At 36.5% G+C, this 13,784-nt stretch overlaps 1 protein-coding gene across 1 annotated transcript in view; it reads left to right on the top strand.

The window, feature by feature from the left end:
• The window catches only part of C2CD6 (C2 calcium dependent domain containing 6), a 125,693-nt gene extending 113,768 nt beyond the window's left edge, over nt 1-11,925 (top strand). Inside the window, exons 16-18 of the mRNA XM_027564380.1 lie at nt 3,529-3,603; nt 4,625-8,197; nt 10,359-11,925. Coding sequence (XP_027420181.1) covers nt 3,529-3,603; nt 4,625-8,197; nt 10,359-10,649 — 3,939 coding nt within the window. The 3' untranslated portion in view covers nt 10,650-11,925. The remainder of the gene's footprint in view (nt 1-3,528; nt 3,604-4,624; nt 8,198-10,358) is intronic.
• Nucleotides 11,926-13,784: the final 1,859 nt, after the last annotated feature.

Here is a 13,784-nt window from a genome sequence, read left to right as displayed (position 1 = left end):
CCTTTCTTTCTGGAATCTATTGTCAGCATATGCATGTTAGTATAGAGTAACACTAAATGAACTCTGTACTTCTAGGAATCATGATGTGTTCCAGGCAGGAAGAAGAAAGGAATAATGGTTGACTAAGTACCTGTCAGCTCAGTCTGCCTCTGTTTTAAGATATACTCTTAGAAGCATCTTCCAACAGTTTTCAGCTATATGTAGTTGGCCAGAACCTTGTTACATGGCCACTTCTGTCTTTTAAAGGAGGCTGGAAGATGTAGCTTTTTGAGTAAGGGACATTTTTGCTCCTAAAATATTGAGGTTCTTGAAATAATATGTATTTTGGGAAAGTAACTCTCAGTCTGTGTCACAGGGAGCAAGAGACTAGTTAAGAGACTCTTGTTGGAAAGAGATGATGGTGACTTGTGCTGCAGGGGTAGTAGGTGGTGGTAGGATATTATTGGATATTTAATATATTTTGAAGGCAGTAGGCATAGGACTTAATGCTGGCTTACATATGAAGAGGACGAAAGAAAGGTTGAGACAGGTTTCTGGTCTAACAGTTCAGTAGAGGTGGCACCATTACCTGAGATGAGGAAAAATAGAGAAAAGCCAAGGTTTTGTGTGTGTGTGTGTGTGTGTGTGTGTGTGTGTGTGTGTGTGTTTTGAGGGAAGTGGGGAGCAGGGAGGTAATCTAGAATCCTATTATGTATACATTAAATTTGACGTGCCTATTATACAGGACTGCAAGGAGATCCAACCAGTCCATTCTAAAGGAGATCAGCCCCGGGTATTCTTTGGAAGGAATGATGCTAAAGCTGAAACGCCAGTACTTTGGCCACCTCATGCAAAGAGTTGACTCATTGGAAAAGACTCTGATGCTGGGAGGGATTGGGGGCAGGAGGAGAAGGGGACGACGGAGGATGAGATGGTTGGATGGCATCACTGACTCGATGGACGTGAGTTTGAGTGAACTCCGGGAGATGGTGATGGACATGGAGGCCTGGCCTGCTGCGATTCATGGGGTCGCAAAGAGTCGGACACGACTGAGCAACTGAACTGAACTGATTATATAGCTATGTGGAAATCAATGCCCTTCTAAATATTTCTGAGGATACTATTTTGAATCTTTCCAAGGGTCATTCTCCCCCTGCATTCCTCAGAAATAGCTCTATTTACTCTGGGGTTAGCTCTGTTTATTCTTATTGATCTTTCACTTACATATACTGATTTTCCTCACATATCTGATGAGTTTTGTTGGTTTGTTTTATGTTTGTGAATGAAGGAGTATGTTGGCTGTATAGGCATGCTCTGTGTGACAGGCAAGCTTCCCTGGAGGGTATTTGGGGAAATAGAGTCAGATTTCATTTTCTTGGGCTCCAAAATCACTGCGGACAGTGACTGCAGCCACTAAAATACACTTGGTTCTTGGAAGAAAAACTATGACAAACCTAGACAGTGTATTATAAAGCAGAAACATCACTTTGCTGGTCCATATAGTCAAAGCTATGCTTTTTCCCGTAGTCATGTACGGATGTGAGAGTTGGACCATAAAGATGCCTGAGAGCCAGAGAATTGATGTTTTCGAGCTGTGGTGCTGGAGAAGACTCTTGAGAGTCCCTTGGACAACATGGAGATCAAACCAGTCAATCCTTAAGGAAATCAATCCTGAAATTCATTGGAAGGACTGGTGCTGAAGCTGAAACACAAATACTTTGGCTACCTGATGTTAAGAACTGACTCACTGGAAAAGACCCTGATGATGGGAAAATATTGAAGGGAGAAGGAGAAGGGGGTAACAGAGGATGAGATGGGTAGATGGTATTACTGACTCAACATGAATTTGAGCAAACTCAGATAGTGAAGGACAGGGAAGCCTGGGGTGCTGCAGTTCCTGGGGTCACAAAGAGTTGGACATTGACTTAGGGACTGAATAACAACTGTCCTGGATTTTTTTAACTCACAAAAGTATTGGATGTTCATCTAATCAATAATATAGAGTTAACAGTAAAATTTAATAGTGTCATCATCTTACCTTTTGTCCAGATTTTTCTCCCTTGAGAAAACAACGTTAACATTTTGTATCCTTTCATATATTTTTCCATGCTTATATATTAGGGGGGAGCTTTAATTTTTTTTTCCTACTACTTATTCTTCCACTTCCTTGTCAGATATATTTCATTTAACTTTAATTTTTCTACTAAATTGACTTAAAGCAACAAACTTTCAAATGTTAGAATTTAAACTTTTAAAGAGAGATTTTGGAAAGTTCAAGGAAAAATAAAATGAGCAAAAGAACAGATGTGGAAAAGAATGAGATGTATTTGTAGAGTTCCAAATTAAGACACGTTTTTCTGGAGGAGAGAAACTGTAGTGGGGAATTCTGAGATACTTGGAGAAATCATTTAAAGTCAGTGTCTAACGGTAGTTAATAACATAACATGGGAAACTGCTGAAGATATAAGAATAAAGTCATGTTATGACTGCTTAATATTAACGAATACTTAAACCAAAAGCATTTCTTATGAAAGCGTCATTCATTGAATTATTTTAACTGACTTGATATATAATGAAGCAGCTACAGACTAAAGGAAACAGTGTAGAGAAAAGTGCTTTATAATACTAAGTGTTCTGCAAAGAGATAGTATCATTAATGAGTTGGAGGTATACATGCATCTTATGATATTTTCAAAGCGCCATTGTCTTTCACTGCAGTTTTCATTGTGTGGTAGTAGGCATGTCGGATGAAAATTTAGAATGCCTAGGATTTAATCTGGTAACTTAGGGCAAAACTTCAACTGCAGGTTCTTGTGTAAAACAAAGAGTAGGTCTTGATTATCTCTGAAGCGTCTTCTGGGCTTCCCAGGTGGTGCTAGTGGTTGAGAATCTGCCTACCAGTGGGTTCAGTCTCTGGGTTGGGAAGATCCCCTGGAGTGGGAAATGACACCCTACTCCAGTATTCTAGCCTGGAAACTTCCATGGGCATAGGAGCCTGGCAGGCTACAGAGCAGGGGGCCACAAAGAGTTGGACGTGACTGAGCACACACATATACAAAGTGTCTTCCATCTGCAAAAATTCAGTGTTTCTGTAATTTTCCTGAACACCTCGATTTAGCATAAAGTGTTTCCTTAGGCAGTAGTTACCCATTTAACAATTACAGGTTGAGAGTCATTGAAATTGTTGTCTCACTATAATATCAGATGCCACTTATTATCTAAAGTGTTTCACAACCTTTTAAAACTAGATTAAATTTGTTTTAACAGTTCTGTTTTCTTTTCTACTTTTGTTTCTGCTTAAAGTTGCTGAGCATTATTTTGGTTTTACAGATTCGATAGAGTATTGTAGTGTCAGGGAAGTGAAGATTATTATATATGTCTGATATAAACTTCTTTTGATTATTAGCAAATTACAGTAGTTATGAGGAAAATATTTCTTTAGTTTTTAAAATGTTTACTATCTTTAATAACTATTGAATGAGTAAAATTATCTTGGGAAGTATCCTTTCATTACAAGCAGTCTAAAATTAAAACTTCTCTTTTTATAAGGTGGTTTTCTCACCAAAAGAATACATTTCACCATGTTTCAAACCAGAATATACAGAATTCAAACCAGCATATCAGGTGAGTCCTGAGTTTTCTTATCCCAATAGCAATTATACTTAATAATAGGTTTCTCTAATACTTTGTGTAATTCAGTGGTTCCAAAACCAGACTACCCATTGGAAGCACTCACCTATCTTTACAAAAATACGCATTCCCAGGTCCCACCTCTGACCTAATAAATCTGAATTTGGAAATGGAGCCTGGAATTTGTATTTTTTTTAAAAAAAAAAACAAGGATTCTGATGCTGTTGCCTGGGTATCAATTAACATTTGAAAACCATATGAACTAAACAAATACTAGGTTGATTATTTCACATTTTGCCTTTTAAATTGAATAATGGGAGTATGAACAAAAAGTTTGAATAAGAGACTTCATTTTGAAAGGCTACTTCAATAATAGAATAGCCTAATCTCAGAGCTACAAAATTGCCTGTAACTATTACACTGACATTTCGCTGTACTTTGGAACTTTGTGTACTGTTTTCTACAGTTTCTGAGGGAGGCATATATATTTATCAAACAGCAAGATTCTACTGTAACATACTAAGGACATCATTGTTTAAATTCTCAAATGATCTATGCTCCCAAATCAATCTTTAGAGAATACTTTTAATGGAATATCTATTACTTGCCTTGCATTTTAAAAAAGTTACCCCCATTGCTACTAAAATATTTATATGGATAGGACTTAGATTATGATGTTAGCTTTTGTCTAAGCAAATTCAGCTAACACTGGAAATGGAGTTCTTAAAGAAAAACTATTGATGAGTGCCTTTTAAGTGTTCAAAATCTTTCAGATAGCAAAAAGCTCTTGAACACAACATAGTATAAGAATTAGGAATTTGAAAAATTTGCACTATGATTCTCATTATTATTCCAACTTTAAATATTTTAAAATAATTAAAGTTGGTTTTCTCTTGGTAAAAAGGTAGGAAGATGAATAAATTGGAAGATTGCTCACAGAAAATTAAGTAGAAATTTTATTATAAATTTCAAATGTTTCAGAATTTCTTACCTTTTTTAAATATTATAATTCCAGAAATTCAACATCAAGAATGGTTTTGATCCTTTTCTAAGGAATATAAACAACAAAATGTCAGTTCAAAAAAGGAAAGACCAAGATATGCTCAAATGTAGAAATATTTTAAGTGCAGAGATTATAGAGCATGAAGATCAAGACCCTCCTTACCCAACACATTCAAAAACTTCAAGACCTGCTAGTAAAACCTGGCCCCATAATCTTGACATCATTTCAATAAAGGCTTTAGACACTAAGAATAATTTAGCTGGTGATGTTGGTATCACCACAGTAAAGACTTCACACCCTATGAATAATGTGGCCCATGATCCAGGTATCATCACAATAAAGACTCTAGACACTAAGAATAATTTAGCTCATCATTCTAGTATCACCACAATAAAGACTTTAGACGCTAAGAATATGTTACAAGAAAAACTACCACATGTTTCTTTACCAAACTTTGAGGGAGACTCATCAGTGACTGGAAAAGTAAATGTACATAAATGTCGCCTCTCAAAATCATTAAGTCTTACTTCCCACATAGAAAATTTAAAACAATCAATGGTGCTCAAGTCAATTTTAAGTAAAAATCTGCAAGACCTTTCAGATAGATTATTTTCTACACCAGGTATTTCTATGGACCCTGAAGCAAGAAAGAAAAGTTACAGTTCTCCACTTCTGGTTATCCATGATGAACAACCAAGTAGTTTAGAAGATAAAGTATTTGAAAAAAGTCAAGATTTAAGTAACTGGCATTCAGAAGGAGGCATTTTAAATTCAAAGTCTCTTTTAAGTCAAATAATTAAAAATATTCCCCCAGATTCACTTTCAGAAGGCAGACCAGGAAATTCTCCTGAGGCAGAAGAGGAACCTGTCTCTGAAAAACACTTACAGCCTGGTGAGATAGATTTTCCAACTAAAAAAAAGAGTAGTTTCAAAAAGAAACATTCAAAAAGTGAAATATCTAGCTCCAAACCAGATTTGAATAGCCTTGTATATGATTATGTTATAAAGCAAATATTCACTGCACCGATCTTCTCAGAGTTGGCAAAAGGAGTGAAAGAAGCGAGTGAAACACAGATAGACTCACAGAGGCAGTTACCCACAGCTTGGGAGAGTTCGCTCTCTTCCAGTGTTCTAGTTCCCCACTATGAAGAAAGCAATAATGAAATAGAATTTCCACCAGCCAATTCTGTTATAAGCCAGATAATACAGGCATTTCCTGTAGATACTCTTTTAGAATCAGGGATAATCAAAGTGATAGAATTAGATCAAGAATACCAGAAAGGTTTTTTGCTGGATACAGAGACAGCTTTTGCTGAAGAAAAGCCAAAGGATTCCACAGAGGAGTATTCAGAAATCAGAGGCAAAGCAGAACCTCTTTCAGACCAGAATTCAGCCATCATTCACCAAGAAACCACTTCTTCTTTTAAAAGAGTTGAATTCATAGACAAAGGCCAAAATACATCCCCACATGATTCAAAATACCAGTCGACACCAGATAAAAAATCAGATTTGCCAAGTAATAATGGTCAGAGACTTGATAGAGAAGAAAATGATACAAGTTCTACTTTAGAAAACTTATGTACCTCATTAACAGGTAAACTTAATGACTCTGATGTAATAATGTTAAAATCTTTTTTGAAAAACATATTTAACTTTTTTTTCAAATATAATCAATCTGAAAACAGACCACCAGAAAAAGAATTAGAAAGACTAATTCAACATCCTTTTCAAAATAAGACAGAAGACCTTGAAGAAATCGAAGAAAATTTTGATACAGCAGACAAATTGGACAGAAAACCTGTTTTGAATCCAAAGCTGCGTATATTTCTAGAAGAACTCTCAGAGTCAGAAATAAAAAATTTAAAATCTGAATTAAGTAAACATGTCCAGCATTACCTTGTAGAAAAGCTTTCAGAATCAGGACATATCACCAAAGAAGACTTACCAAAAATCTATCAAAATCTGTATTTGATGAATGAGAAAGTAGAACCAAAAGGACAAAATATTTTTCTGGAGAAATATTCAGAAACTGTAAAAGAAATCATGTCTTTTGTAAATAATTTTAATCATCATTTCATAGATAAACATTTGGAAATAAAACTAAGATCTTTTTTAAATGAAGTTCTCCAAAACTATTTCCTGAAAAACCTTTCAGACAACAGTTTATTTAAAGAGACAGAATCTGACCCTATGTGCTCAAAAGTATCTTCTCTAAGAGCTCAAAGTGCCTCAGTATCTTTCCAGGAGTTAGGACAAGATACTTCAAGCAGGAGTTTTGGCAGTAGACTTGAAATAAACATGAAATATCCCTTAAGTAAATCTCTACAAAGCTATCTTATAGCTTTATCAGAAAATGAAATTTTAGATCTAAAAGCTGATTTAAGCAAACACCTCCAGAGCCTTTTTATAGAAAAACTGTCAAAATCAGGACTAATCACAGAAAGGCAATTAAAGGGGATAAGCCAGCACATAAATTTGGTTAATTTTAGTTCCACACCACTAAAATGTATAAAGCCAGATTTGTCTTTAAGAGATGAAAATCAGTTTGTGGCGGAGCATTCAGACAAGCAAAATAAATATTCAAAAATTGCTCAGAAAACCACTTTACAAAAAGCTCCTGAGGAAAGACTTGTAGAAACAGAGTTGACCAAAAAGGAAGAAAAAGAAGTTTTTTCCTTAGAAAATATTAAAGAAAACCCACCAATAATTCAGGAACAGAAAAGACATTCTCAAGAAGCTAAAATACTGAGATCAATTAAAGTAAAACCCTGTTCCAACAAAAACACTCAGGTGATTCCACTAAATAAGTCTTCAGAAAGACTTATAGATACAGTGCCTAAGAAAAAAAAGAAAGAACATGGTTTCATGCAGTTTCCTCATGAAGAAAATTTTGAATTTAAAACAGAGAGTCAAGACCAACATAATTGGAATGGTAAATCAAAAATAACTCAATCAAAGGCTTGCTTTGAAAAGACACTAAAAATGAAGTCTCTTGACAAAAAGGATCACTGTAACACCTATAAGTTGATGGTACAGGAAAAACCTGAAGCAGTATTGTCACCATATCAAAGAATTCCTAATTGCAAGATGCCAAATGGAGATGAGGAATATGTAAACAAATTCACTTTTCCTTCCAGGAGAAATAATCATCTAACTTGCCTCAATTCAGAGGCTGGAGAGAAATCAAAGTTAGAAGACCAGTATTGTCAGAGATTGAAAGGAAATAACAACAATAATAAAAAACAACATTTAGAAATATTTACACATTACAAAGAAGAAATACAAACCCTTTACACCAAACCAAATGAACTTTGCAACGAAAAATATGCCTGGGTGCCTGAATCACAGTTGCTTAAAATTTTAATAGCTGAGAAAAACTCAAAACCATCTCTCTTCCCGGAAGTACTAAAGAGAGAAAATCTAAAGCCCAAGGTCCGAAAAGAAAGAGATCGTGTCAGCAAACAAAAAAAGTCATTTAACAAGATAGATAGTGTATTACCAACTACACCGCCCAGCACAGGAATCCATCTAAGAAAATCTGTTCCAAGGACATTGCTTCATTGGACTGCAAGAAGAACTACACATGTAATAATATTTTTCTAAGTCTTTTATTTCTTTATTTGGCAAAGTTCTTTAGATAACGTAGAGTGTATGTGTCTTCATGCAAGTATGTGTGTAACCTTAATTGCCCTAAAATATACAGACCTCCAAATTTAAAAAAATTTTGACATTCAAATATCACCTTGCCTCATTCAAAAGGTAGTCAGAAAATCAAGGGACTGTTAACATACTTAGTGCCTTTGTATAAAATAGATAAAAGGGACCCCCCACCCCAGATCATGAATTAGAAAAAAGTACTCTTTCCTCCAGGCCGACTCCAGGCTGACACAGCCTGCACAGGGTACACAGTTAGTTATGTGTACGGAAGGCTAGCTGTTTCAGCCCTGACTGACCCCTCAGCCGGGGGCTGTTATGCAGCCACACCCCGTGCAACTACGGGCAGTGGCTGTATACTACAGAAAGGCTGGGACTGTCTTTTCATGCAGATATAAGTATATAGTCTTTTTTCAGATCACTTAATTTTCTTTGTTTTTAAAACAAATATGAAGCTCCTATTACATGCCAGTTATTCTTCTAAGCCTTAGAAATATGCAGAATTTAGTCTCTTGAATTATGAATTACAGTTTAAATTTAGCTTCTACTCTTTTCTTTTTTCCATCACCACCCCTCTGCCTTGTTGAAAAACATGAGAATTCAAATCTATTTTTGATACTAACATAAAACAATTAGGAAGGTACCTCTGCTACCCGACTTTATACAAACAATTCAAAAGCAGAGTTAAAATCTAGAATGGAAGGGACTTATTTTAATTTTATGGAACATTGCTCTTCTCTGTTAGTATATATAAATAGGCATGACCCACAGTTGGGAAAACACAAATTCTAAAATGACATAATATTGATCATTTGACGTGCAGAACTATCTTTGAATGAGAAAATAGAAAGCAAATTATTAGCTTTAGTAAATAGTAAGGCAAATCAGTCACAGGGTAAATATTATCAACATAGCTTATTCTCTCAACTTTGGATTTCTCTTTTCTAAATTCAGTAATTTAATGAGTGTGGTGTGTGCATGTACAGGAAAAAGGAAGTAAAAGATGTTCATAGTTTTTGGAGAGGGAAGACTTTCTGAAGCTCCTTCAGATAAGTGGAATCTTTAATATCACTTTTCCAAACAAAATAAGAAATTATGTTTATGTTTGTGTTAGGTTGCCCTAATTCTTCTTAGTCCTGCCTAAATTCTTTTAACTTGCCAGCTGTATTAATCTACTCCCACCTTCTCACCAGATCAAAGTAGGCTTATGGGGTGGCCATTCCCTTGGGGCCCAAGGTTTTAAGTGACAAACTGCTCAAACTGCAAAGTTTACGCTAATCTGAGAAATGGCTGATAACTTCATACCCTCCTATGGGTACTTATAGATTATATTTTTAATGTGGTCATATTATACAGATTTGAAAAAAAAAAGGAAAACAAAGACCATAATCCCACCACCCTAAAATAACCATCATTTAAAAAAATTTATTATGGCATATTTCCTTCCAGTTGCTTTCTTAAATGTAAAATTTGTTTAGTCTCAGAATGTCCACAAAAATTTTTAATATTTTAAACTCAATGGACATCAGTTTGAGCAAACTCTGGGAGATAGTGAAGGACAGGGAAGCCTGTCATGCTGCAGTCATGGGGTTGCAAAGAGCCAGACACGACTTAGCCACTGAATAACAACAAAAATCACAATAAACATAACCATATAGATGCTGAGCTCTGCATGTGTGTGTTGGATATATCAAAGAAGGTGTTAATTTTTAAAGAATGTTTAGATGATTTAAAAAGTGAAATGAGTTCATAATTTATATTTGGGGTTGGGGAAGAGCTAAATTAGAGGAGAATTAGGGCTGGCTTTGCCTGAGTCTGACTCCTGAAGACCCCTTAAGATTTCTGGTTTCCAGCTTCATATCTTGCATCTTTTGAAACAACAGATTCTTTGAAACAATAAGATTATTTTAAGTATGGTTTCTATGGTATCTGATGGCAGGCGTTGAATGTAGGGTCTGAATTTAGGGACCATCTATAAAACATTTGAATGCTCTCATTCTTTGTTAATATTATAAACTTTAGTCCTTGTAAATCTAAAATGCACTTTTAAGAAATCTAACTCACCAACCTGATCTTTTATTTTAATGTTTAGGATTGTTCGGATAGATTTGAGGAATTACATGTGACTTCATTTAAGCATCTTGAAAATGCAAAATCAAGAGCAAGGCTTTTAGAAAAGAGCCCAGATGATAGCCATAATCAGTTCAAACGCTTTGCAAGACCATATACTGCTCCAGAGGTTAACAAAAGAGGAGAAAGCTACACTGGAAAATTTACAAGTCCTCGAATGGTTTCAGCAGGCTTAGTTCATATAAATGATTCAATCCCAGAGTATGAAATCCATAAAATGCGGCCAAAAAAAAAAATTAAAAGAGAATATTGAAAAATGTTTGCTCATTTGTGATATTATCCAAATGTTAAACAGTTCAGAATGATATGTGAGGCCAAAAGAATAGCATTTCTCCAATTAGCAAAATGGTTTGGAGATCAGTCCTTTTTGTGTGATAGGAATCAGTAACCAAATTTCATCTTGTTAGAACCATTTTGTTTTAATTAAAATGAAAAAGAAACACTTTTGATGTAAATGTGTTTTTGTTTGTGAACCTTAGGGAACAAACTCAGAAATATGTATTCATTAGTAAAGTTTTATTTCCCAGCTTTCCCCCTTTCCACTATTCTCTTATTTCCCAAATCTTTGCTATGCTCTAAATTATCCCTGACCACCCAGTTTCAGGGTCTCTATTTGAAGTTATGTATGTTTAGCCTTTGGTATGAATATACTTTAACTCTTGAGCTCTAGATTCAATAGTATGCAACTCCCTGGGCCTGTAGAACATCTATTAATTTCAATATCATCTGATACTACAGCTTTTAACACTATAAAGATAATAAAAAAACAGGTTTAATAGTACTAAGACCTGAGGCATCTAATACACTGGAGTGACTTTCTAACTTTGACTATGAAACAGCCTCTTTAATAACACAGAACTCAGGAAGAAACTGTATAAAAAAAAGAAACTGCATTACAGTATCTAGCTAATCAGCATAGGATTTAAACCAAGAGATTGGTTCTATTCTTACCAAATACAATATCTGAATATTGTTAAACTTTGGTTTACTCTTGAAAAGTAAGAATTTCAATTTATAGAATTTTTGTCAGTTTCCATTTTCTACCATAAATCATAAAGTCTATGGAGTTCAAATAGAATTCAAATAGATGGAAAACATTAATTCCTGATCACTCATTTAATAGCATAATCAAAGTAGTAATTTTGGGAGGGAGACCAAGAATTTCTAGCAATTCTCAAAGTTGCCGGCGCATGTATCAATGAGTATGACTTGGAAAGCACAAATACCCTTGGATCTTCCAAGTAGAAGGAACATAGGGAATTGGTTTCATGGGTAATGGAAAACAGGGCTAAGAAACTAAAAGGGATGATGTGGCGATCCAGAGATTAGCAAGAGGAGAAAATACCACCCCTCAGGACATCAGGAAGAAGTGGTGTGACCCAAGTCCTAAAGCCAGAAGTCAAAGAAGATACAACCAGTGAGAGACACAACAAGAAACTGGGGAGTGGGGCAAGGAGTGAGAATTGTTCTCTCTCCTTCTGCCCTCTGAAAGTGTTAGTCGCTCAGTCATGTTCAACTCTTTGCGACCCCATGGGCTGTAGCCTCGTCCATGGAGTTCTTCAGGCAAGAATACTGGAGTGGGTTGCCGTTCCCTTCTCCAGGGAATCTTCCCAACCCAGGGATTGAACCTGGATGTCCCGCTTTGCAGGCAGATTCTTTACCGTCTGAGCCATCAGGGAAGTCCTGGAAACTGGGAGAGTGAGGGAGCATGGGATGTTTAATTTCCAGTGAGGCAGAGCAGAGGAAGCATGGAGAAATGTATTTGACAGCTAAGAGGCAACTAAACAACACTTATGGAAAAAACCATTGATCTAGCTTGCAGTAAGGCCTTCCCTGGTAGCTCAGCTGGTAGAGTCTGCCTGCAGTACAGGAGACCCTGGTTTGACTCTTGGGTTGGGAAGATCCCCTGAAGAAGGGATAGATTACCCACTCCAATATTCCTGGGCTTCCCTGATGGCTCAGGTGGTAAAGAATCCACGTGCAGTGCAGGAGAGCTGGGTTGGGAAGATCCCCTGGAAAAGGGAAAGGCTATGCACTCCAGGATTCTTGGCTGCAGAATTCCATAGACAAGGAGCCTGGCAGGTTACAGTCCATATGCTCGCAGAGTTGGACATGACTGAGTGACTTTCACTACTACTAGCTTGCAGTAAAGGAGGAAATAACTTACTAGATGGAAATCTCAAATCACTTTGCCTCATTAAACTTTTAATGGCAATACTGTGACACAGTCAAAAATCTCCTACCATGGAAATAAACTTTTTTCAAGTCTTTTTAAAAATCAGCAAAAGCAGAAGACCCATGCCCTTTATTCAAAGAATCCCTTAAATATTTATTAAATGTCTAATGCCAAACATTTTGCTAAACACTATATACTCGTGAATAAGACAATGTTCTCAAGACATCCTCAGTATACTGGGGACATAAACACAGAATTAGAGTCACAAGTGTTGTTGGGGAAAGTACTGTAGAAACTCATGGAGGGACATTTTGGCCAAAGTGGCTAGGCTAGTTTGGATCCTTCAGAAAGCAGATACCAAGATGAGATCAGTCACATATGGTAAGCAGAATAATAACTGCCCCCACCCCCACCCCCAGTCAACAACATATCTACAACCTAATCCCAGGAACCTGTGACCATGTTACCTTACATGGCAAAAGGTACTCTGAAGCTGTGATTAATGATCTGGAGATAGAGAGGCTATTCTGGATAATCTGAATTGGCCTGACATAATCAAAAGGGTTTTTAAGACAGAAGCAGCAGGGTCAGTCAGAGAAAGACAGAGGTGCGATCACTGAAACAGAAATGAAGTAATGCTGGCCTGTGAAGCAAAGGAAGGCTGGAAGTTTCTAGAAGCTGGAAAAGGCAGCAAGTTCTCGAGAGCTCGCAGAAGGAATGTAGCCCTGCCAAATCATTTTACAATTCTGACCTCCAGAACTGTAAGATAATAAACTTGTGGTTGTTTGAAGTCACTAAATTTGTGTTAATTTGTTATAACAGTGATGAAAAAAAAACTGATACAGCATTCCAGGATCCTCAGGAACAAAATTTAAGGCATTCACTCTCAGAGGGAGGCTGTTAATTACCATATCTACTTCTTTTGTTGTTCAGTCACGTCCAAGTCTTTTCGACCCCATGGACTGCAGCATGCCAGGTTCCCTGTCCTTCACTATCTCCCAGAGTTTGCTCAGACTCACATCCATTGAGTCAGCGATGCCATCCAACCATTTCATCTCCTGTCGCCTCCTTCTCCTCGGGCCCTTAATCTTGCCCAGCATCAGGGTCTCTTCTAATGAGTCAGTTCTTCACATCAGGTGAGCAAAGTACTGGAGCTTCAGCTTCAGTATCAGCCCTTCCAGTGAATATTCAGGGTTGATTCCCTTTAGAATT

The sequence above is a fragment of the Bos indicus x Bos taurus genome, chromosome 2 (genome assembly GCF_003369695.1).
Source record: "Bos indicus x Bos taurus breed Angus x Brahman F1 hybrid chromosome 2, Bos_hybrid_MaternalHap_v2.0, whole genome shotgun sequence".
Classification (NCBI taxonomy): Eukaryota; Metazoa; Chordata; class Mammalia; order Artiodactyla; family Bovidae; genus Bos; species Bos indicus x Bos taurus.
This window is presented reverse-complemented; position numbering and strand designations above follow the sequence as displayed.